General features: G+C 45.3%; 1 protein-coding gene across 1 annotated transcript in view; it reads right to left on the bottom strand.

The window, feature by feature from the left end:
• Window positions 1–21,195, bottom strand: part of RABEP2 (rabaptin, RAB GTPase binding effector protein 2) — a 305,401-nt gene extending 284,206 nt beyond the window's left edge. Inside the window, exon 1 of the mRNA XM_086932395.1 lies at window positions 21,007–21,195. Within this exon, the coding sequence (XP_086788521.1) occupies window positions 21,007–21,037 (31 nt within the window). The 5' untranslated portion in view covers window positions 21,038–21,195. The remainder of the gene's footprint in view (window positions 1–21,006) is intronic.
• Window positions 21,196–26,224: the final 5,029 nt, after the last annotated feature.

Here is a 26,224-nt window from a genome sequence, read left to right as displayed (position 1 = left end):
TGCAGGGTTCACCACACATGCAAGAGGGGTGATCACCTGGGCTAATCCTAAATCTCAGTTGTCGCTTCAGCAGGTAGCTGTAGACCCGGAGGGTCGGTATGAGATTGCTCGTTGTGTGGGGAAAGGTCATGATTTGTTGCTTGTGAATGTGTATGGCCCCAATTATGACTCTCCTATTTTCTATGCCTCGCTAGCGGACAGCTGTAGACTGTATGTGGGCTCTAGGATGCTGTGGGGGGGGGGGGGGACTTCAATTTGGTTTTGAACCCAGAATTAGACAGGTCGGCTGGCCCCCCCAGGTCCCCGGCTGCCTCGGCACTGCTCCTGTTAACGTAACTAGTGAAGCTTGATCTGCTGGACGTGTGGCGCCATAGGCACTCGGGGCAGGGCGGGTTCACCCATTACTCTGCCTATCATGATCTCCACACGAGGATTGATTATTGGTTCATCTCCCGGTCCCTGCTTGATTCAGTGAAGGGGTGCACTGTGTTGCCTCGCACGCTGTCTGATCATTCGCCTCTGCTTTTGCTCCTGGTTGCCCCAGTTAGGAGGATTCCCCCGTTTACCTGGAGATTCCCCCCATATTCCCTCCTAGACGAAGCCTTCAGAGGGGAACTGGCTGAGGACATAGAGGTGTTTTTCTCAACTAACGTGGGTTCGGTGGATAGTGTCCAGGTGCTCTGGGATGCATTTAAGGTATATATCAGAGGGATGACGATGGCTAAACACTCAGGGGTGCTCAAGGCTATCAGGCAACGGTTGAAACTGCTCGAAACACAGCTAGCTGATCTGGAACGGCAGGCGGGAGATACGGGTTCAGCTGACATCACGGACAAACTTAAACCCCTGTTAGAGGAATTTCATGACGAGGCGGACAGGGAGATTAAACACATGGGTAAATATGCCACAGCCCGCACGTATGGGGAACAAGACCACCCCGGCTCCCTTCTTGCCAAACTGATGCGCAACAGCAGGCCACCCTTAGTGATCGGGGAGTTAGTGACGGCTACTGGTGACGTCGTGACGGAGGAGCAGGATATCCTGACGGAATTCCATACTTATTATACGGCACTGCACTCGTCGAAGTCCGGCCACCTTGAGGAGGAAATCGACGACTACTTAAGTTACATACAAATGCCCTTCTTGGCCGACTGGCAAAGAGAGTTTCTAATGGCCCCGTTTCAGAAAGAGGAAATAACAGAGGCGCTAGAGGGAATGAGGTCGGTTAGCGCTCCTGGGTCGGATGGCCTCACGGTGGCTTTTTACAAGGCCTTTCAGGATAAGCTGGTCCCATACCTGATGCTCCTTTTTGACGATATTTGTCAACAAGGCAGCATGACGAAATCTATGAGGGAAGCGCTGCTCATAACCATCCCCAAGCCAGGCAAACCCCCCAATGAATGTGGCTCTTACAGGCCACTTTCATTGATTAACGTGGACGCGAAATTGTATGCGAAGGTTCTGGCGACGCGCTTGGCTCTACTGGTCCCGGACTTAGTCGCCCCGGAGCAAGCTGGGTTTGTCCCGACGCGTAACTTAACCTATAACATCCACAGTGTTGGGCACTATTCAGCATGTCCGGCAAGAAAATAAGGCTGTGGCCATTTTCCTAGACATGGAAAAGGCCTTTGACTCTGTGGAGTGGTCGTTCATGCTCAGAGTCCTTCGTAAGTATGGGCTCGGAGAACCATTTCTGCAGATGCTGGGAGCCTTGTACTATAAACCCACCGCGCGGCTAAAGATAGGGAATTTGGTCACTGCCCCGATCGAGATCAGCAGGGGCACTCGGCAGGGCTGTCCCCTCTCCCCGCTGCTGTATGCCATGGTGGCGGAACCCCTGGCCTGCGCTATAAGAGAATATCACAGGTTCGAGGGAATCAACTTTCCGTCATACCAGATTGGTATCTCGACTTACGCGGACGACACCCTGCTTTATGTTCGTGACCCGGAAGCAAACCTTTCGGCGGTATTGCGGGAGGTTGTGAGGTTCGGGGCCTTATCGGGCCTTCGGGTCAATTGGAATAAATCAGTGGCATTGCCTTTGACTCCGGTAACGCTCCCGTTTGACTCGGAGTACCCATTGCAATGGACCACGGACTCCATACGGTATTTGGGGATCCGCATTCACACTGACCCCGAGGTCCTGATACGAGAAAACTATGGGGTTGCATATTCCAAACTGGTGGATGATGTTGAGGTATGGTGCAGGCTCCCGCTGTCCCTTATGGGTAGGATAGCGCTCATGAAAATGGTGGTGCTCCCCAGATTCCTCTTTCTCTTCACAAACATTCCGGTGGTCCTCTCTAAGGCCTTTTTTCGCCAGCTTACCCAAAACGCTTATACGACTTGCGTGGGGGGGCAAACAGCCAAGGGTTCAATGGCAAACGCTCCTTCTTCCCTATGAACATGGGGGTCTTGGGGCTCCGGACCTGGAAAGGTACTATAGGATTGCGCAGGGGGCACATCTCCACACATGGATTCACAGGGATCCTGGCATCCCACATGTGAAATTGGAACGCCTCTTTGCAGACCCTACACCTCTCCCGGCCACGATATGCTATCCAGCCGATCGAAGGGTCGGTAACTTGGATTCCATTGCTGCCACAAACCACGCTTGGCATGCAATGGTCCGCTCCCGAGAGAGTGAGATGTTGTACTCTCCCCTACTACGAGTGGAGTGGGCAGTATGGTTGGCCCCGCTAGAGGAGAGGGGCGTACTGAAGGCGTTGCGGGAGTTGGGCATCGACAAGATGGGGGATCTCTTCTTAAATGGCACTTTGAAGACGTCGCAGCAGGCTCTCCAGTCCTACCCTGGGGCGACGCTATTGCATAGCTTCCAATACCACAGGGTTCGTAGAGCGGCACTGGTATCCCTGGGCCCGGAATTGGCAGAGCCGCAGGAAGTGCCTGAGCTAACGTATGTAATCAAGACCAACTCTTCCCGTAAATTGATCACTGCCCTTAAGAAACTTGGTGATGCGCACTGGCAGCGCACCGGCAGTGCCCCCCCCTCCAGGGCCCGATTGGCCTGGCAGGCCGACCTTCAATCTCTCATCTCAGATGAGATGTGGCATTATTGTTGCGCGAACACTAGAAAAATGTCACTTAATAGTAGGCACCGCCTCATCCACTTTAAGTACCTGCAGCGGGTGTATTACACGCCGGAAAGGCTCCACAGGTATGGGCTGCGGGAGTCGGCGGAGTGTGAACGCTGCCATTTCCCTACGGCTGATTTCCTACATATGTCCTGGACTTGCCCTAGTATCCATAAGTTTTGGAGAGAGGTCTTCACGGAACTTAGCTCTATCATGGGTGTGGAGGTTTTGCCCTGCCCGGCGCTGGCACTGCTGGGTTTCTCTAAACCATTGCCGGTGGCATTGAGGCGACTTGCTGACATGGCGTTGCTGACGGCCAAGCGTCTGGTTGCGTTGTGCTGGATGAGGGGACCGGTTCCTACTAAGAAGCGCTGGGAGGCGGATTTGCTTTACTGTTGCACACAGTCGGAGGTGTACAGTGAACTGCTTCCCCCAAAAAGTCGCCCCAAGAGCTTCTGGGGGTTATTTAAGGAATTCCAGAGCGCGCAAGGGGACCGTGAGTCAGATCCTGAGGGGGAGGAGTTGGATGAGCTGCAGGAAAGTGGGGTGGCGATGGTTGACTTTGATGAGAACGGCGGTTGACTGTTTCCATGCCGAAGGTGGGTTGGGGATCCTGCCTGAGTCTTGCCTGTGCAGTGTGCTGGGTGCCTGCTTATGACAGCTGTGCTGGGTAGTAGTTCGCACAGTCCCTCTCGAGCTTTGTTCCGTTCCATTGAGCCCTTGGGTCAGTTGCCATGGGCCCTGAGTTCGACTGTGAAAGTGGTAGTTGGAGCGGGTGGGCGAGTGGACACGGGTATAGGTAGGCTGGCTAGTTTGTAGGGAGGGGGTATTTGTTTTTGGATGGGTTTTTTGTGGTTTACTACACCTTTTCATTTCTCCCTACCAGGAGACTTTATCCACAGGTCTTCAAGAAGTTGGTTTGATATATGTATACAGACTGCAATACCTTTGCACACCGAACTGTGATATGGAGTGTCATCACCACTGCTGCTGGTTGGGGTCTTTTTTTTGTTATATTGAGGTCAGTCATCAGCTGCTTTCGTAATTCGGCATTGTCTCACATTTCTTTCTTTCCTTCCGGTGCGCCGCCAGGCCCCCGGGATGTTGGCGTCGTGGCTGTGTGGGTGGCCTCTACTCAGGGATCTGGATGTGAATTACCGTTGCCGCCGGCCTCCGGGTTGTAGGCGATGAAGGCTGTGTGCACATTTTAAAGGTGTAATAAAGTACAAATTTAATAAAAAAAATAAAAATAAATCTTTAAAGAAAGGAAAAGCTCCTGGCCCCGTTGGTTTTTCTATTGAATTATTTTTCTATTAAATTATTTTCTTCTTTCTCATCTGTTCTTGCTCCTAACTTAGTTGAACGTCTTACTTCTCTTTTTTTTTTGGGTGCGCTCATCATAATCATCTCTAAACCAGATAAAGATCATACACTTTGTAAAAATCATCCAATCTCATTATTAATTATGACTGTAAACTTTTTGCAAATATTCTTGCCTCTTGATTAGAAGATATTATTTGCCTTCTTATTAAACCTGATCAATCTGGATTTATAAAAGGTAGATCTGCCTCAGATAATGCTAGGATGTTCTCTAATAACCTTACATTGGAGGAAAAAGTACCCTTCCCCTCTCGCTGTACTATCTTTTGATGCTTAAAAAGCATTTGATCGTAAAAATTGGTAATTTATGTTTAAAGCTCTCAATTGGTTTGCTTTGGTCCTAAGTTTATTTCATTCATCAGACTGCTATATTTTAAACCACATGCTTGAGTTTTTCTCAATGGCTGTTTTTCCTTTTATTTCAACCTACACAGAGAACCCTTTCTTTAGCTTATTTGCTGTAATCCTTCGATATCAGGTTTTCCATATAACTCCTTCGAAACTCAACTCTCCACTTATGTAGACGATGTCTTGGTTTACTCATCTAACCCCTTGTCCTCCCTGCCTCCATTTTTACAAGAGATTGATTCATCAAAATATCTGGTTATAAATTAAACTTCTCTAAGACTGAAATTTTACCATCAAATTCCTAATGCTATCAGTTTATGTTTTCTAATACTAACTTTATGTGGTGTCCTTCTAAGATTAAATACTTTGGTGTCTGGTTTTCTTCTACTATCTCACGCACACTCTCTTTCACAATTTTAATGCTCTAAAACGTAAAATCTGGGATAGATTAGATACTCTTAAAATGATGATTGTACCTAATGTCCTTTTTTTTTAACTTTCTATGATACCCTTCAAAATTCCTAATTATTACTTCACTCAAATCAATTCTCTTTGTACTAAGTTCCTCTGCAATATTAAAAATGCTCGTATTGCTGTAACTTAATTAGATATAAAAATGAAGGTGGCGTACGCTTCCCTAATTTCAAGTTAGATCATACTACTTTTTTTAATTTGGCAAATTTATGCTTTATCCAGAAATCAAGACTGCCCTATACCTAGCTGGATCACCTTTGAACGTTCTTTAGTGCATGAATTTTCTTTTCATGTTGCCATTTGTATGACCAAGCTGTACTTTTATTTTTTAAAACCCTATTTTAAAATACTCCTACCATTTAATGCATTTGCGGTTTACCCGTGTATCTGATTTTTATCAAGCTTTCCTTGCCTCCTCTATTTGGTATAATAAATTCATTAAATTTCAGCATGTCATTCTATTTTAAACGCTGGAAAGAAAAGGGTATCCTATATGTTTACTTATTTATTTATTCAGTGTTTTCTATAGCGCGAACAAGACCCAGAATGTGGGTGTAAGAGCGTGTTACAGTTCAACGACATTCAAAATCAGCAAATATCCAATACCTTAAAGCCAAGTACAATGTATAAGTATTACAATAACATTGGCATATGCTTACCCTTACACAAATAACACAAAATGAAAATAACTAGAATCATCTAGATTTACAGTAAAACATGCCATATCATACTTAAATTTAAAAATAAACCCACTACTGAAGATACTAGGTGTCCACACTGGTTATAGTATTGCTAGTCTAATCAAATGTACATGTGGATTGATCGAGGTACCTGTCATTATACAACATCCCTGTTGACCAGAGCAGAGACTAAATGTATCCAACCTCGCTGAATATAGACAGGAAAGTAAAATCAATGAAAGCAAACTGGCTAGTGCAATGCCCAGTTGCTTTGTTCTGCGATTAGCAGGACTTTAATACTGCTTAAAGTAGCCTACTTGAACAGCTCAATGTAGAAGATCAAAGGATTGTCTGCAGTTCTCAGAAAAGTCCTAGAATTCCCTTTTGTTTGTTTAATTGGAGAAATGTACCCATCAGAAAGGACTTGGTCCCCTTTTTGAATTGTGGAGTGTTAGAACCGGCTGTCTCTAGTTGGCAGAGGTATACACTTCCGACAAATAGGGACACACCTTTTCTAGTCAGGGCAAGGGGATCACACTCTTTGATAACCCCTGCTCACCCCCTCGGTAGCTTGGCAGAGCAGATAGGCTTATCTCAGAGGCTGTGTGTTAAGCATTTATGACCACATACAGTAATAAAGTGAATGCACTACAAATGGACACGACACAGTAGTATTATAAAAATAAGTATTTTTATATAAGGCTTAGCACAAGACCAAATAACGACAAAAATGTACACAATCTTAATAAATACTCTGGGAAGGGAAAAATAGTTCAAAGGTAGTTTCTTCTTTAGCACAAAGTCTTTAGTATCAAAGCAAATCTTCTTCTTGGAAACACAATTCTTAGTAACAGGGCAACTCACACGGGAGCTACACGACGTCGAGGCAAAGTTAATCCAAAGGTTCGGCGTCGACCGCGAGGAGCGCTACGTCGAGCCCGGAGTCACACGGACCCCCAACAACACAGTACCTTAGGAAAATGAAGCACACGAGGATCAGCGGCGTCGAGCAATCCGGCGTCGCCTCTTCGGTGTCGATCAAGCCTCAGCAGGCGTCGTTGTCGATGATGCGGTTGCATTGCGTGAGCAGCGCTCACGGCGTCGAGATCAGCAGCGGTGCAGACACGAGGTCTCTTGGAGCTGGAGCCGAACTCACTACTCACTGGCGTTGCTGCTGACGTCGATCGGGCCCGGTCGTCGAGGAAGCGGGACACTGGGGCCGTTACCCACTACGTCGAGCTGGATTCGGCGACGTCTGTCGGCGTCGAGATTGCTGGTTCTTTCAGAGGTGCTAGATTCACAGGTTCCAGCAAATAGCACTTTAAGCAGATGAAGTCCTTTAGCCCTGTGACTTCAGCAGGAGACTGGCACTCTTCCAGTCCTTGGAGATTTTCTTAGCAAGCGTGAGAGTACACACACAGTTCCTCTCTCCTGGTTCCTTGGCAAAAATAAAGAAGCACTGCAGGATTCCCCCCAGCAAACAGCACACTGGCAGAAGGGGTAGGCAAGTCCTCAGATCAGCAGGCCTCTTGTCCTTGGTTACAGGGTTCCTTGTCAGAAGTGATCTAAATTCTCGGTTCAGGGGTCCTTCTCTTATACCCCTTTTCGGCTTTGATCCCTTTGTCCATGCAGGGGACTTTCCCAACATCCTGGGTCTGTTGTGGGTGGAGCCAGGCAGAAGCACCTGGCTTATTCACTGAGCAGAGCTGGGTCCTCAGACGCCCAGCAGGAGGTGGAGCCAGCATTGATACTGGCAGGAGCAGAGCTATCGGCCTCCTGGCAGGAGGTGGGGCTAGGATCGTCCATGGCAGGCACAGAGCCATCAGCCGCTTGGCAGGAGGTGGAGCCAGCATTGTACCAGGCAGGGCAGGCTATCAGCAACTACTCTCCCCCTACTCTCAACGCAAATGTCCCACTCATCCCACACTGACTCATCCAGACCTCTGGAGCCACCCAGCTCCTGTCACACACACGCAAGACCAGCAGAAACCAGAAATGGTTAGACAAGAAAATAGACACTTTCTAAAAGTGCTATTCTCGAAACCAGAGTCCAAAAACCATCCACACCAACGGATGCGTAATTAAACCCCGAGTTCAGGGATACCAAACTCAACATTGCACCATGCTCCCCGAGCCAGCTAGGATCATAGCATTAATAATCCCGGCGGCCCATTCTAACCAACGGAGAGCAGGTTACCTCGCAATAGTGAAGCACGAAGATGGCTGTAGTTAACTATTAGGACATGCCAACTTAATCAGGGAATAATGCAGGTTTCAGTAAAAAAATCTTCAGATCCCCTAGAGGATCTACCGCCTCCAGACAGCGTATTTTTCTGGGCCAGGTAATGTGGGGTTTTGTGGTGTAGTGCCTTGTGTGTAATACATGCAATCTTTAGCTGCATTCTTGCCTCGTATGGTAGTCAATTAAGCGCTTTCAAATGTGGAGTGATGTGGTCAAAATTATTTAGAGCCTATTATAAGTTAGTTGCCACATTGAGATAAGCTTTTAGGGGAGCTGTTGAAATTTTAGGAAGACCTGATAGAGTTGATTATCTATACTCAATTCTTGATATGACCAGCGCCTGGACTGCCTTTTTACGATCACCTGAATTGATGAACGGCTTCAATTTTCTGAGATAGCTCAGGTGGAAAAAGGCTTTTTTGCCATTGTATTTGAATGTTTAATTCTTTATCCAGCATGATTCCAAGAGACTTAGTTGAATTCACTAGAATCGGGGTACAGTTTAGCGCAGTGATCATCTTGGTCCATTTCTTAATTCTGGAGGAACTTTTAGGCGGGGAGATCAGAAGGAATTCTGTTTTCTGCGAGTTAAGCTTAAGATGATTGCCAGCTAGCCATTGAATGGTTCTTCGTCATGCTTGGTTCATTATGTTGATCTCTTCTAGTGAAGAAATCTTCATATACAGCCGAGTGTCACCTGCATACATGTGGAAGGAAATGTTAGCCTGCTGTAATAAATTCTGTTAATGGTTCGATGTACAGATTGAATAGGGAAGGGGATAGAGTTTATCCTTGTGGAACTCCAATTTGAATCGGTAATGGCATGGGCAGCTTGTTGTTCATCAGGAATCTCTGCGATCTGTTCTCCAAGAAGTAATAAAAGTATTTCAAGATGGTTCCCTATAAGGCCATGCTATTTTCCAGGCGGTCTAATAATTTGGGATGTTTTACAGTGTCAAATGTGGACGAAAGGTCAAGAAGGACAAGGAGACAGGTTTTGTGGCAGTCAAGAGCAAGAAGAGCGTTATCTACTATGTGCAGAATTGCTGTTTCCGTACTGTGATCTAAACCCCAACTGGCAGTCGTTTAGTAGCTTAAATTCAGTAATGTGTTGGCTCAGTTGTTGTTGAGCATATTTTTCTAATACTTTGGCTAATAAGGGAATGGTTGTTACTGGCCGAAAATTGTTTAAGTCCGACGGGTTCTCCGTAGGTTTTTTTTTTTAAGAGAGAGACGACCTGGCCAGTTTTTAGACAGTCAGGAAAAGATCCTTGGACAAACTACTCTTTAATTATATTAGTGCAGTAGGGGATGACCATATAATTGAATGTGGGCCAACATTTTGCAGGAAGAGGGTCATTGTAATGGTTGTTCGTTTTCAAAGTTAGTAAGATTTTGGCAATGTCATACTGGTCATATAGTTTGAAGGTTGACCAATAAGCATTATTTCTGGGCATTGCTTGAGAAGTTTGGGCTTGATTTTCCACTTTACTCTTTAGATTCAAGGTTTTGTCAGTGGTATTCTTGAGTTCGCTCTCCAGTGAGCTGGCTTTATCAGTAAAGAATAATGAAAAATCTTCACAGCTCAATGCCGATTTAAAAGTTAATAGGGAGGATTTGGGCAATTTGTTCGATTGATCTTTTAGCAGATCGAAAAGTTCTCAGTCTGTTCTTTGCGTTATCGAGCTCATTTCTAAAACATTATTTGTTTTAATTTAAGTATGCTTTTATTGTAGGCTGTCCTGGTCTTCCTTAATTGTTTTAGGTGGGGGGATAATGGGAGTTGTCGCCATTTCCGTTCTGTTAGTCTGAGTTTCCGTATTTCTTCAATAAGTGAACCGTTGAACCATGGGTTTTTATCTTTGACCTATATAGTTTTAGCGGGGCCATATTATCAATTATTATAGACATTGCATTATTGTAATGATCCATAGGGTCGCTGACTTTTGTCAGTTCAGAAGGAGGTTGAAGTTCACTCTCGCCTCGTGCTCTTAGACTCTCCAAGTTCAGACCTTTAGTGTCTCTAACCCAATGCTTGGGTTTGACTGATTGCGAGATGCTTTTTCTTTTTTTGTGGATGGTATTTGGAAAATGATGATATGGTGATCAGACCAATCACAAGGAACATCGGAAATTGCTTGCACCGCGTTTTCTTTGGAGATGATCCAATCTAATGTAGAGCCTTTAGAATCGGTTGGCAGAGCACAAGCTTGCTGACTGAGAAAAGTTTATTGTTTCAGTTAATTAAAACCATAACAATACATTTTATAAAAATCGGATGCTACGAATACAAATGTACGCGTTTTCCTACTGTTTGATTTTCTAAACCATAAAACTTTCCGTTTCAGCTGCGATTATATATATATTTTTTAAATATAGTCATTTTAACATACAAAATGAACTATTTTTTAAAATCGGAAGCATTTATTGGTCCATGTATAGTGTTCCTCCCAATGTTTTAGTGCGGTTCTGTGTTGTATTCAGGAGAACACTCTACTTCCGAGTTGACTGTCCGGTTTCCTTTTTGTGAGCAGGGCACAAGGTTACATTTTAGTGCTTGTGTATGAGCTAAGAGGAACTTTATTAGTTGGCAATTCAATGGAGTGTCAGTTGGGTCTAAGGTGGCCATAATTGCCGATCTGCACGTTCTTATGCCTCTGGAGTTCATGGCTTTTTTCAGAAAGGTGCCTTGTGCTTGGGATAAGTTCGGACAAATGCATACAAGCTGGATGAAGTCCTCCTTGCTACTCCCACATAGTCTGCAGTCTTTGGGCCCATCATGGATCCAAGTTGGCTGATCCATGATGGAAGTGAATTTACCCAGACGTAGGGCCATTAACTGTAGTTTTCTGTGGGCCGGGAACGTAATTGTTAAGTATGAAGCTGGGGTGAGTGATTTGTAATTGGATATTACCATCCAAGAATGTTTTCTCGTGCTAAAAGTGGTTTTGTCAGCTAGCAGCGAGTGGAACTTTTCTGATTTGTTTATGGCTTGCTGAAAAGCCGGGTAAGGCAGATTAGTTTCCCAGAGTTCTCTTGTGCAAATGTCTGTTAAGGCTTTTTTTAGGAATTGGTTGTATGGGGACTTTGCGTCATTATCTATTTTGTCCCACAGGGCCTTATTCAGTTCAGAGGCTGCTATGTTTTGTGTCAAGTTATACCAATGCTTGATGGTCGCATACTTCCTTCCCAGAATTTCATTTGTTGCTCCAAATTCTAATCTGGTCTGCGCTGGTGAAGCTCCCTGAAGAACTTGAAAGACTGTTTTTTAGATTGCCATCTGTACTTTGTTAAGCAGGGCTGCATCTTGCCCATGGAGAGCTATGCTGCATGGAGAGCAATGCTGCCATATGATCGCATAGTAGCATTTTGGCTTTTATTGTTGCCAGAAGGGGTCTAAATGATGGCCCCTTAAGCTTTTTTGATAGGGACCTGAGGGCGAACAATAAAGCGTTTGCCCTCTGCGAGATGTAGGCTTTTTGCTGCTGGTGATTGTGCTGATTGTCAAAGTAGAATCCCAAGTACTTGTAATTAGGCACTGCTTCTATCTTTTTGCCCTCCAATCGGATTTGTTAGTTGACAGTCCGTTGTCTGGTGATAAGCATCGTTTTACTTTTAGGGGTGTTTACACTAGTGAGTGGTCGGCTAGGAACTCTTTAAGAATAGTGACCTGATTGTCCTAGAGGTCATTCCAATGAAGATTGAAGTCCCCTAGAAAAATATCATTGGAGCGAGGTTCTGAATTAGCTGTAATAATTTCCTTTAGATGGTTAATAAAAATTAAGTTTTTGCCTGGGGGGGCGGTAGAATGCGTGTAATTTGTAAAGTTGATTATCTGTAAATCTTAGTGAGAGCCCAAGGTATTCACATGAATCGATAAGAGTCTGAGAGAACTTTAGGCATGGTAATGTCTGATCTGTGGATACAGGCCACACCTCCACCAGTTTTGTTTAGCCTGTCTAGTCTTACAATATTGTAGTTTGATGGCACAAGTAGGTCTAGGCAAGGGGAGGATGATTCAGATAGCCACGATTCTGTTAAAATAGACACGTCAACGTCCTGGTTCATCATTAGGTCAGCAACACCCTTCTCAAGAAACCCAAGGCAGACCCAAAGGATCTCAAGAACTTCCGGCCCATCTCCCTGCTCAAGTCATCGAGAAGATAGTGAACAGACAACTGACCCACTTTCTTGATGAGAACACCACCTTGGACTCGTCCCAATCCGGATTCCCTAACAACCACAGCAACGAAACCACCCTCATCGCTGCCACTGATGACATCAGGACCCCGCTAGACAACATCGAAACCGCTGCCCTCATCCTCCTAGATCTCTCGGCTGCCTTCTACACTGTCTGCCACCACACCCTATGCACACGCCTCTACAACGCAGGAATCCGAGACAAAGCCCTGGATTGGATCACCTCCTTCCTCACCAACAGAACCCAGAGAGTTCGTCTCCCTCCATTCCGATCCGAATCCACCAAGATCACCTGCGGCGTAGCCCAAGGATCATCCCTCAGCCCGCCCTCTTCAACGTTTACATGACACCGCTCACCAACATCGCCCGATCACACAACCTCAACATCATCTTGTACGCCGATGACACCCAGCTGATCCTCTCCCTCGCCAAAGACCCCGCCACTGCCAAAACCAACTTCCACGAAAGAATGAAGGCTGTCGCCGAATGGATGAAGAGCAGTCGCCTGAAACTGAACTCGGACAAGACGGAGGTCCTCATCCTCGGCTCCACCCCATCCACCTGGGACGACTCCTGGTGGCCAGCCTTGCACGCAACCTGGGGTTCATCCTGGACTCATCTGTCAATGACCCAGCAAATCAACGCCATCTCCTCCTCCTGCTTCAACACCTTCCGCGTGTTTTGCAAGATCTACAGATGGATCCCCACTGGAACCAGGACGGTCACCCAAGCCCTCGTCACCAGCAGGCTGGACCACGGCAACGCCCTCTACGCAGGAACCACGGGTAAACTCCAGAAGAGACGTCAACGCATACAGAACGCCTGCACACGCCTCATTCTTGACATCCCCCTCACAGCCACATCACTGCCCACCTGAGGGACCTGCACTGGCTCCCCGTCAACAAGAGGATCACCTTCAAGCTCCTCAACCACGCTCACAAAGCACACCACGACGCCAGCCCAGCATACCTTAAACGATTCACCTTCTACACTCCCAACCGCCAGCTCCGCTCCACTGACTTCGCCCTCACCGCCGTTCCACCCATCCACCGAACGACCACCGGCGGAAGATCCTTCTCTCACCTCACCGCCAAGACATAGAACACCCTCCCCATCCACCTGCAACAGACCCAGGACCTGCTGACCTTCAGGAAACTTCTCAAGACCTGGTTGTTCGAACAGTAGCAGCTCCCCCTCCACCCCCCTCAGCGTCTTGAGACCCTCACAGGTGAGTAGTGCGCTCTACAAATGATTGATTGATTAAGCAGCAATTGATAAGTAGGCATGAGATCTTTTTTGGAGGGTTATTTACGTTAGAATCCTACCCCACTGGGATTATCGTTATTCTTTTCAGGTTATTGGGGTGTCACTTTCTGTGATTAGTTTGTGTTATTCTATTTATGTTAATTGGGACAACTTGAATTTTCTGTTTATTTTCTAGCCCTACCCCTGCCAAAGAAGTCTTCAAACTCGTTCAAGAACTTCAGAATGCCAAATCCCCCCTCCCTAGTATCTCCTCTGCACAACAATGCGAAGATCTTGCTACATTCTTTGTCGACAAAGTACAGAAAATATATACTTCTTTTCCTCAGCATTCTCCCAGCTCCACTAAAAACCCTACTCCCTCCCCCAACCTCACTCCCCTGACTCATATCCCGGAAATCTCCCCTGACAACCTCACCAAACTATGCCATAAAGTCAAAACTGGTTCTCCGTCAGACCCCATGTGCCCGGCACAATTCTTAGAATCTCTCAACTTTTTTCTATCATCCCTGACCTCTATTCTGAACATCTCCTTCTCCTCAGCGAGTGTACCATCTGCCTGGAAGCAAGCGTGGGTCTCACCCATCATTAAGAAACCCACCCTGGATCCATCTAAACCGGAGAACTTTCGACCAATCTCCTTGCTCCCATGGCTGTCCAAACTAGCAGAAGCCCATACGAACAGCACTCTATCCCAACACATGGTCCAAAATAACATCCTGGACCCATCACAAAATGGGTTCAGACCAGGTCATAGCACTGAGTCGGCCCTCCTGGCCACCACCGAATACCTCCGGACGATTTTAGATGCCGGTCAAAGCGCTGCGCTGATTCTTCTCGACCTCAGCGTGGCCTTTGATACGGTATCCCACGACATCCTTCTTAATCGTCTGGAGACATTCGGAGTATCTGGCAAAGCATTGGAGTGGTTCCGATCTTTCCTCATGAACAGATCCTTCCGGGTCTCAGCACCCCCCTTTCTATCTAAATCCCATCCCATTGCACAGGGAGTCCCGCAGGGCTCGGCGTTGAGCCCATCCCTTTTTAATCTGTACGTGCAACCCCTTGCCACATTGGCCAAAGAGTGGGGCCTGACACTGGTGTCGTACGCCGACGACACACAGCTGGCCATCACTCTCACGGAAGGCCCTTCTATCTCAGCCTCCAAATTTAAAAACGGTCTATCAGCAGTAGCCCAATGGATGACAGACAACTGTCTACAGCTCAACGCTGATAAAACAGAAGTGCTACTCCTTGGCAAAAACACCAGCCTCTGGAATGAGCACTGGTGGCCGTCCTCCCTAGGCACCATCCCACCCCCCAAATTCTTAGTTAAAAATCTAGGCGTATGGATGGATGCCTCTCTCAACTATCAGGCCCACGCCAAAAAAGTTGCTGGAACCTGTGTCGGCTTGCTGAGAGTCTTAGCCACATATTGCGCTTCTTTGACGCCAAGGTACGCCAGCTTATCATTCAAGCCACCATCCTCTCACGTTTGGACTACGCCAATGTACTCCTCCTTGGCGCCAACAAAGGAGAGATAACACGGCTGCAACGCGTGCAGAACTCTGCGACTAGAGCTCTAGTCGGCCTCCCCCGTAGATGCTCGGTCAGAGCTACAATCCGAAAGCTACACTGGCTACCCGTGGACTCCAGAATTAAATTCAAAACGCTTATCATGACCTTTAAAATCGTCAAACTCGAAACTCCTACACTGTTACGACCTCTACTTGCCTCCTACGCTCCGTCACGTAACCTGAGGTCATCTAACCAGCACCTCCTATGCGTTCCGCGCATAAAACTCTGCCGCATGGGCGGCCGCTCCTTTAGAGTCCTAGGAGCCAAACTATGGAACAGTCTGCCACTAAATATCCGCTCCAAAGAAAGTCTTTCGGCCTTCAGAAAAGCCATTAAAACGCATCTATTCCCCCCTCCCTAACTCTCTTCCACTTCTTCTCTCAGGCCAGGGTCTATGGTTTTCTAGCGCCAGGACGCTCATTGCTGGGGCAGCTGTTTTGCGCTTTACCAAAACAATACAATACAATACAATTTATCTTAGTGGCTAGACTGGATGTTGACTCGTAAGATAGTAGTAAGGTTTGTGATTCAATGCCCGGCAGATATCTAAGTAAAATACATGGACGGTAAATCCTATTAGACGGAGGCAGTGGGGTAGAGTTAAGCTTATTCTGGAAGGTGTGTACAGATTTTTGAATATAGATAATTTTGGAGAGATAGCTTGAGAGAAGTAGAATATTCGTCATGTTCCGAATAGCATTTTGCATGTTTTTAGATACCTCATCTGTCTGGGCATTGAGAATGTCTAGCTCACTTCTTGAGAGAGGAGAGAGATGATGCTTTTAAAGTGCGATTGTTGGCCTGGGGAACGGTATGCTGGATGGCTCAAATTCAGAATGCTTGTTGATACATTTAGTTCCTTCCGTAGTTTTTGTTGTTTAATCTGAGGAGCAAGCCTTGTACTATCTGTATTGAGATTTATCCTCCTGGGGCACTGATTGATGGGTGCTGCATCCGAGAGATAAGCTATTTGTAAAGTTGTGGAGGTATTTGCCCCAGACGTGTGAAGATTGGGACGGCTTGCTAGAATTTAACTGGTTTGCTGCTAGGGACTCACTGATACCCGTTTTGTGTATGTCCAGTATTAAATTGGTGGCTATAAGACGTGTCTTTGTACCTGATCTTATACTGGGGGTTCTAGGGTGCTGACTCAAGATTTGTTCCGCTGTGACTGTTAGCAGTTACACTTAGTGGAGTATGGATGATGGTGTCTGCGGTGCCGCCTTGCTGGTGAGCTAAGTGAGGGATGTTATGAACACAATATTTTAACGTGGCAAAGTGGCCATCAAAAAGCTCAAGATCCTTGTTTGCTGCATGGAGGAGTACTGTGCCATTTTTGTAGTAAGTTATATTCAGGGTGGCCATTAAATTTATTGAAGGTGTTATAGGCAACTTACTTCCGTAAGGAATGTTTCTTGCCTCTTTGATGTTTAGCAATTTAGACATCGTAGTGCGTATTTAGACAGTGATCTAGTGAAGAAAATTAGATCGTTAAAAAGTACTCCGTTTTTTTGTTGAAGGAGGGATCTGAGATAAGTGTTTCAGTGTTTTTTCTGAGCAGGTTGTTTTAAAACTTTTGGTTGCATTTTTAGAAAGGTATGCCATAGCACAGGAATTATTACCTGCAGGAATCCGATTCCCCCTTTCATTTTGTAAGTAGTGTATACAATTCCTGCTTTGGAGTTTTCTCTGCTACTTTGTCTGAGTATATGTTTTAAGGCAAGTGATGCAAGCGTAATTACTACTCTGAGTGTCCTGCAATAACTGATATTCTTTATGATGTTGATCAAAAGCTTTTTTTCATCAATTAACTTCCCAAAATTCTGTTCTCTCTTTTGCTTCATTCCAAGAGCTCTATACTTTAAACAATTCTTGCCTACCCCAATATTCTAAACTTTCTTGTGCATTTCAATCCTTTTATTGACTAATAATTTCCTCTGACTCAATTCCGTTTACTCCCTTCTCACTGCTGTATAATATTGCTTGCGATTTCAATCCTAAAGCATCCCTTATTTATAATCTTGTATATGCTCCTATTTCCGATAGACCTAAATCCCCTCTTGAACTGATTTTGGGAACAGACCGTCTGTGCTCCTCTCTGTTCAACAATGGCATTAGTTATGGCATCTAGAAGAACCTGGACCGGAACACGACCCCAATCTGGATGCAGCTTCATTTCCATTGCTTATAACAAACGCCACACAATTCACCTTTTTTCTTTCGATTTTATTTGGTTTGTTTTTCAATGTAATCCAATTTTATCATTCTTCATATTTTTCATGTCACAAGAGAGGTGCTTAAGTCTTCACTATACTCTTAATGATGCAAAAATGCCAATCCAGGCCTTATCCTGCACACAACAGTGTACATAAGTATGTCCACGATCGTTGATTTAGTTTACCCAATGATAAAATTGGATTACACTGAAAAACTAACTAAATAAAATCGAAAGAAAAAAGGTGAATTTTGTGGCATTTCTTATATGCAATGGAAATGAAGCTGTGCATTCAGATTGGGGTGGTGTACCACTCCAGGTTCTTGTGAATTCATAATAATATGGCTCAGGCTGTCACAATTTATCTTGTGCGCAACTGGTTAGGGGTTAACAGAAGCAAGGTAACAAACAACATCTCCCATAAGGCCTTGCACTCTGCTGGAACACGTGACGCCTGTTTATCCACATGACAGATCAGGAAGTGTGTTGAATATTCTGCTGGCCGGCTGTCTGTTCGGCTGGGTTTTGTTCTTCGACTGACTTCTTTTGTTTCTTCTGGGTACCGTGTTCTAAATTACCTGGATTTGTTTTTTGAACTCAGTAATTAGACCTTGGATTGTCCTGATTCATTACTGAAGCGCGGCTGGGCTCTAATTGGCTCCAGCTTAGTATCTTGCTTCCCGGTCCTCCGTTGGCGAGCTATTTGCTATTTAGCTCATGCGGAGGACGGTATTATTATTTCTTCTTGCTGTTGCCTGACTTTCGAAAAGTCCTCCGTTGGAGAGCCGATTATAGTGCTCATGCGGAGGACGGTATACAATTGATTACCGGATAGCATTTTCGGCCGCCTTGATTGACAGGTCCTCCGTAGGCGAACTCGAAGTTGCGAAATCATACGGAGGACGAGTTTAAAGGGGCAAAGCTTACATATTATTATACCGGATGGTATTACTTTGATTTTGGAATACACCCTTTTAGTCCTGTGAACTGTCTACAAGGAACTCATCGCAGGCACCATTGTGTGAGTGCGTTTAACTCATGAGGATGAACTTCTTCCTGTTTGCTTTGGCTTATCATTTACTTCCACACCCTCCGACTGTTGAGAATTACGAGGACTCCAGATTCCTGTGGGATTAACCGGAATACAGGTATGAGAGTGAAGCTGAGTAATAGTACATATTGGGTCATAGGTAGCATTAGGATCTCACTGTTGTTCTGGTCTTTCCATTGCAGTTTCGTCAAATGCTATCCTGCCTAGACCAGGGAATTCAGCATTCCTATTGTGAAGTTATATTGAGAGTCAGTACTTAACAGTTCAGGTACATGGTGTTAGACATCCTCTACTATATAGTTGGATAAACAAGTAATATATGTGGAGAAGTGATCATTGTTTATTTGTTGTTTCAGATCTCCCTCCTCGCTGTCCCTTTCCCATCCTTCTCTCACTTGATCCTTCTATCGTCCTGTGCCATAACGGCAATCAGGCGTGGTTAGATCAAGAGGTGGACCCCAATGAGCAACAAACGATCCTGAGGACTTGTGAAGTAACACGGGCTGACCACGTCTCCGGGTAGCACGCCGTGGATGAGAGCAAATACAGAAATTGAAAATCACAAAACAGGTGTGCACTCTGTCGCTCTTTCAAAATGATTAGTTATGGCATAACATGTTCACTACCTCTAAAGCTGCCAATATCACTCAATCTTTATTTTTCCTGTATGATAGAGCTGTTTTTACACCAACTTCTAGTAATAAAATTGATTCGTCTGCTTCACCTTTATAATGGTTTAGTGTTTCCTCCAACGGTACACGACTTCACTTAATGTTATTGCCCTAATGTTTTACATTTTTGAGAAATCTATTTGATCAAAATGTTTAAAGATATTCTGATGTATTATACCACTATCAATTCAGAATGATTTTCTTTTAACTATTACTGAATATTTTCATAACCATTTTCCGAAACAGATGGAATTTGATCTTTTCATTGCACTTGCTTTTAAAAAGGTATACTTTCTTGTTGGAAAGATAATTCTGAACTATGTTTGTTATCATGGTGGAATCTTATTTGTGATGAACAAAGAATATCTTCTGCTTCTTCTTTATCGTTATCTCAGAAAATTAAATCTAAATTTGCTCTGGTTACCTTTCACTACTTTATTGTCTTTGCACTCATCTCTATCAACATTTCTATACTTCTCTCTTTTATATTTCTATAGTATTTTTTTATTTCAATCTTTTTATTAAGGCTTTACAGGTCAAGACCCCTGGGGGGGGTGGGGGGGGGTAGTAATACGTCAAACATGAATCCATTGTGTCACACATTGAAGGTTACATAACATTTTACATTTCTATATTTCCTCTTTCTATCTTCTTTCTCGTTTTACCCCTTTCCTCTCTTTCTTCCTTCTCTTGTTTGGTATAAAATAATTATAGTTAAATATGTACTTTGCTCAACTTTTTTACATTTTATTATGGATTACATTTTATTGCTTTGTATTTGATAACTAATGTTTGTCCATTAATTGCTAAAGCTCTGTATTTCGATACCTTGTGTTCCTGCCTTTTGATGACTGTAATCTTTGTCTTTCTTCTTGATTGTAAAGAAAAAACTATTCAACTAAAGAAAAAAAAAAACCCCCAAAAAAAAAACAGAAATATACTATGGATATCGTAGCAATAGACAACATAGAATTACTGTGTGTGTGTGTACACAGATTGTGGGCCTTAAATCTGTTTTTCAAGGAGGTCACTTGTAACAAATCTAGCCAGGGATGCAAGACCGTTTTCCATATGCAACTCTCTAGCATTACAACACCATTGTGCCAGAGAGAGACTGCTCAGTTATAATTTTCTTCACTTTATGGATTAAAAATGTTCATCCAGTGTGCTCTGGAGTGGTACTTCACCTGATAAACTAAAGGCAGCATTTCAAGCACTCCCAAACCTACTTGCTACTTTCTGTTGTGACGGGCAAGAACCCAGAAACAGGTGTCCAAAAGAGCAGGCATACACAGGCTGCATAACACTGGTAGCCTGCTTGAATTTTTGAAAAAAACACTATCAAATACACTTACCATAACACGATAGGCGAACTGGTGCTGAATTTGCTCCCTCTCCTATTGTTATGTTCATAGTCCACTTAGCTGGTTACTGCACTGAGTTGCTGAATCTGTCATATTAGGTTTGAAATGTTATGGTTCCAGGAAGCTCTTTTTCGTACACACTGCTGTCAAGGGGGTGTGCAGTCTCGAGCATACAGTGCCACGTATAGTGCACTAACAGTATATACTGACACCTGTACACAATCTGCAGACATAGGTATGCAGAGTTGGGTACAAAACTAGTAATATACAGTAAAAGTGTAGTCATTCAAGTGTTTACTGTCCTGTGTACAGGCACCAAACATAACCACAGCAGTGCAATGAATGTCGCTTGGTTGGAACAGGACAGCCCATGTTAGCTCTAATTTTAACCACCATACAGCAAGAAGACTGTCGCCCTCCATTACCAAAACCCGGGGTGCCTTACCGTGTCTTCCTTCGTCTCCCGTCGAGTCCATCCTCCTCTTTTACCTCGCAACCGCACCACAAATCCGGTTCTTGGGCACCGGATAAAGTAAAGTACTTCCAGGTCCGCTCGGAAATCTCCGATTCTCTTCGGAAACAATCGGTGATCCACCAACATATCAGGTGTTCCGGCGTTTCCAGCTCCGTCTATGTGCGCATGCGTATCATCGCATGCATGCGTACTACGCTATTGCTCAATAATCCGGTATTTCAGAGCTCCCCCTCTGTACACTTGGGTTTTAGTGCGCATGCGTGTCATTGTACGCACGCCCACTATGTACTGGTGCTTTTATTTTTAAGCTTCCCGCGATGAGGCTCAAGCCTGTGAGAGGCGTGTGCCACAGCGACAGACTGCATGGACCAGGCGGCGTGGGTATTTAACCTCCGAGAATCCTAGCCAGAGACAGGAGCGGCTGGTGAAATGATGGCATATGCCCCCCAGCCATTTAAATGACCCTGTTAGGGTAACCAACTTGCATGGATGCAAATTCAGGACGGTGAGTGTAAAAATTCATGACAAAGGGTAAAAATTCAAGGCAAAAAATTCAGGACGGGTCAAAATTTAGGACAAAACTTCTGGTCAAAATATATGTTTTACAGACCCATCAGAGGGGGGCTGCGCAATGGAATGATAGTAAGTAAATAGGCAACCATTGAGGCACTAGTCAAAAGTTTATATTAGGTTGAAACAATTGTGTACTTCATGGTTTTTCGGTATGCACGCTGCTTTGATCAAATGTGCAGGTCTTTTTGTGGTATTTCCTATGATAATAATCTATATATATGGTTGCAGCGCAGGGTTGTCCAGTCTGATATTTTTTTTACAATTCAGGGTCCTGGGCAGGCATGTTTGGTGAGAGAAATGGTCTGGAAGATCTGCTCGGATAGACATTGTGAGATGCAGTAGCAGCTCCTGGAGGGAGTGGTGCGGGCGTTGGGGTGGGGAGTAATAAACTATGGCGTGGGGCGCTCAGACATAAGTAAATAAATAAAACTAATTACATTGCTCGCACTGAAACGCCGATGGTGTTTCAGCGCGTGCAATGTAATTCATTTTATTTATTTATTTAGTTACTTATCTCTGTGTGGCCTACGCTGTAGTTTACTACCCCCCACCCTGCCTCTCCCCGCCCCACTGCCTCGCACCACTCCCTCCAGGAGCCTATACTGGTGAGATGTAAGATGCAGCTAATCCAGATTCAAACATTTTCAAATCTATCCATCATGTATCCTTCCATCCATCATTTCACTCATCCATCCCTCCATCCACCCTTTTACTCGTCCATCCATTATCCATCCATCCACACTTTCACCCTATATCCGCACACTCATCCATCCACTCTTCCACCCACCCATCCATCCATTCACTCATCCCTCCAGCCATTTACCCTTCCACCCATCCAGCCACCCTTTCACTTACTCATCCATCCACCCCGTCACTCATCCTTCCACACATTCACACTTTCAGTCATACACAAATCCAACCTACCTTTCTCTCTCCATCAACCCTTTCACTTAGCCATCCATCCTTCCTTCCATCAACCCAACTATCCATCTACTCATCCACTCATGAATCCATCCATTGACCCTATCACTCGTCCATCCTTTCAATCATCAATCCAACCTTTTGCCCATGTACCCTCCCTTTCACTCACTCATCCATCCTTACATCCACCATTTCACACATCTGTCCATCCATTCACCCTTTCACTTATCAATTCATCAATCCATCCATCCATCATTTCACTCATCCATCCTCTCATTCTTTCTCTCATCATCCATCCATTCACCCTTTCATTCATCCATTCACCCTTTCACTTATCCAGCCAGCCACCCCTTCACTTACTCTCTCACCCACCTTTTCACGTTAATTGTGAGCTGAGCCTATGTCTGCAGAGTTGCAGACAGAAGAGACCCATCAGGAACTCACCCCTCGCTGTAGTTCCTAAAGCAATGGGAGGGGTTCAAGGTGCCCCTGCACATAGTCAATCTGAAACCTTGGAAGTCCTGAGTCATGCATGATGCACAGTGCCAGGACGTGAGGTGACTGTTGCATGGTGTGTTTCCAGGTCTTTAAGTGGGATGACAAAACTAGGGGGTCTCCAAAGGGGGTATTCCATGTAATTAAGGGCGTTAGCTTAAAACACTTAAGCTAAAAATCTGTGCTTAGCACAGTGTGCTGCCCGACTGGTATTTTGCTGATTCTGTCTTTGCATTCAGATATATAATACAGCAAGTAATGTTACACCTACAACAAGCCAGATCTATAGGCTTTCTCAATGGTTGTTAGTGGCATAAAATAACAAGCATTTACAATGCAATAGGTCTCGCAGCATTAAAGTTTGAGTTATTGGCATTGTGTATGACAATGCGTTGCATAATATTTTTTGCAAACTTTAAATTGGTGAGCAGTGACAGTGTGTGCAAGAGTATGCTGTTGCTCACAGCTGTTATTATTTACACAGCTCTGATGATGCACCTCACGCACGGGGCTGACGCAGTTATTATTCACACAGCTCTGATGATGCACCTTAGGCACGGGCTCACAGCTGTTATTATTCACACAGCTCAGATGATGCACCTCACGCACGGGGCTGACGCAGTTATTAGTCACACAGCTCTGATGATGCACCTCAGGCACGGGCTCACAGCTGTTATTATTCACACAACTCTGATGATGCACCTCAGCACGGGGCTGACGCAGTTATTATTCACACAGCTCTGATGATGCACCTCAGCACGGGGCTGACGCAGTTATTATTCACACAGCTCTGTTTTCATTATTTTGCATTCTCAGCAGCCATGTAAACAGCAGAACAAAATAAGCAACGGAACGGAACATGATGACTATATATCACTGAGGCATAAGCCATGTTTCGATGTTCTTAATCAAATAAAAAATGTACATACAAAAGAAAGCTAGGACGTGTTATAATCTCCTGTTAACATCTTTCTGTAAAGCCTCACACGAAAAAACCTCCAGACCATGATTTCACATATTCAAAACATAACACCTTCCTCATCCACACTGCTCTCCCAAGACAATACCCATAGGTGTTTGTAATACATTTTGCTCTTCCCTTCACCACTGAGAAAGCAATGAAATTTCAGCGACTATAGTGACCACAGTGGATAACTTCTAGGGGGGATTATTAGGCATACAGACACTCATGACAACTGTTCTACCACAGGAAAACATAGGTGTTTGAAAAAGCAAAAGGAGATAATGCATCCAGGGACCCTAGACATAAAATGATTTAAAGGGTCAATAGGTCATCCTAACCTGGGAAACTAAATTTGGTTTTTTTCTTGACCATAATTCAGATGACGTTTTCCGGGGGGTGGCTTCAGAGGTATCAAGAGAACAGTTTGATTTTACTGCATCATTTGAGAAACCCGTAGAACACAGTTAAAGATTCGAATATTGTTCGTGTTGCAGTCGGCCTCTGAGGCAAAGCAGTGTAAAACTCTATGTGTGAAACCAAAACACACATACAGCGCTCCCCAGTCGCAATCATATATGCATTCAAGTTAGTGTACAAAACTCCATACCTGAGGGTAGGGTGACAGAGGAAGAGGAGTAGGAGAAGTGTGTGTGTGTGCGGGGGGGGGGTGTAGGTGTGCCTTTTTGTGTCTTAAAATTGGAAGAATCAAAGGAAAGCAAAGGGAGTCTGACTTACAGCAACAATGCCTCCGGATCCAGCGTTGGGCATCTCTCGGCATTCTCAGATACTTTCCCTACCCATTCTCGGTTGGGTAAGGCCTCCCTGCCTGTTCTTGGTTTGGTCAGGCCTCCCTGCCCGTTCTCCGATGGTTAGGGCCTCTTCCTGGCTGCCTCCCTGCCCGGTCTACGAGAGTCTGCCCAGGGCACTGACAGAGTCGCACGAGCCACTGACTGAGCACTTCAATGCCGGCCTCAACAGCTGACAGGAGGAGGGGAGGTGGCATCTCAGCATTCCACACATCTGCTCGCTCTGAAAATAAAATCCAGTCCCGACCCAAGATGGGGGATCCCGGCCTCCTGTTCCAAGAACACCTGCCTCGCCCGAGCCCTGGAATGTGGCCTGGCTGCCTGTCCTCCACAAGCCTCACGCCCATGGCATCCAAGTGAGTGGGCCAGTTATTCAATGAAATCAACACCTCCAATGGAATGCGTGTCTATCGCTGCTGGAATCTGGAGGACTTTCATCACTTCTGCAACTGTACTTCGTGCCTTCTAGCAAGCTGCTGGTGCCTGACTGCAGAGACTCTGCCCATTCGAATTCAAGTTCATCCACACAGGTATATGAATTGTTATATCACTCGGTCTTCTGTCCCAGAGCATCTTTTGCAGTACAAGAGCAAACTGACACTTTTTAATTAAATTCCTGTGGCTTGTACTTGCTAAAGTTCAGAAAGCAGCCTATGTGAAGTCTGAATGCTGCACAGTGAAGGAGACCCGCTGTGTACCCACTGTTTGTGCAGTACAATGTATAAGTCCCCAAAGGTTCTGATTGGAGAAACACTAACAATTACCGCCAGAAAAATAACATGTTATCAGTTAATTATGTATGGTGATGAAGATACTATTTATTTTTTAGAGTTGTGCATTGTAGAAGGTAGAGTGATATACGTAATCGTATCAGTAGAAACCAGTAACAACAAGGATAGAGTGCGTGCAGTAACGAGAACAAGACGTGAGCGAAACCGAAACCTTCCGTGGGGCGGGACTTCCGTCTTCGGAAGCCCGCGCACGCGCCCATGGAGTGCTTGGCCAGAGAAGCAGTGCTGGTGACGCGGGGCTCCCATGTCTGAGGGAGAGCACCGCGGAGGCTGCAGAAGTCCAGAATGGCGGTAAGTGGGGCTTACTTATAGGGGGAGGGTGAGGGTGTGTGTGTGTGTGTATGTGTGCGGGGGGTCTCGTGCGTGTGTGTAGGTGCGCTCGTGTGTGTCTGTGTGCGCGCGTTGTCTCTGTATGTGTGTGTGCGTGTGTGTAGGTGCGCTCGTATGTGTGTCTCTGTGTGTGCGCATGCGTAAGCAGGGGGAGGTGTAGCTGTGTGTTACAGCTTTCCAGGAGACAGGAGCTGGCCACAGCGAGCGCGTTCTCGTGCGCGTGGCCCGCTCAAATCGCCTTCTGCCAGAGTAGATGCGCGCGGCCAGGTACTGTCTCCTGGAAAGCTGCGTCGCTAACAATAGGTCTC

The sequence above is a fragment of the Lissotriton vulgaris genome, chromosome 7 (assembly GCF_964263255.1).
Source record: "Lissotriton vulgaris chromosome 7, aLisVul1.2, whole genome shotgun sequence".
Classification (NCBI taxonomy): Eukaryota; Metazoa; Chordata; class Amphibia; order Caudata; family Salamandridae; genus Lissotriton; species Lissotriton vulgaris.
Note: the sequence above shows the minus strand (reverse complement) of the source record. Positions and strands in the feature narration are given on the sequence as shown.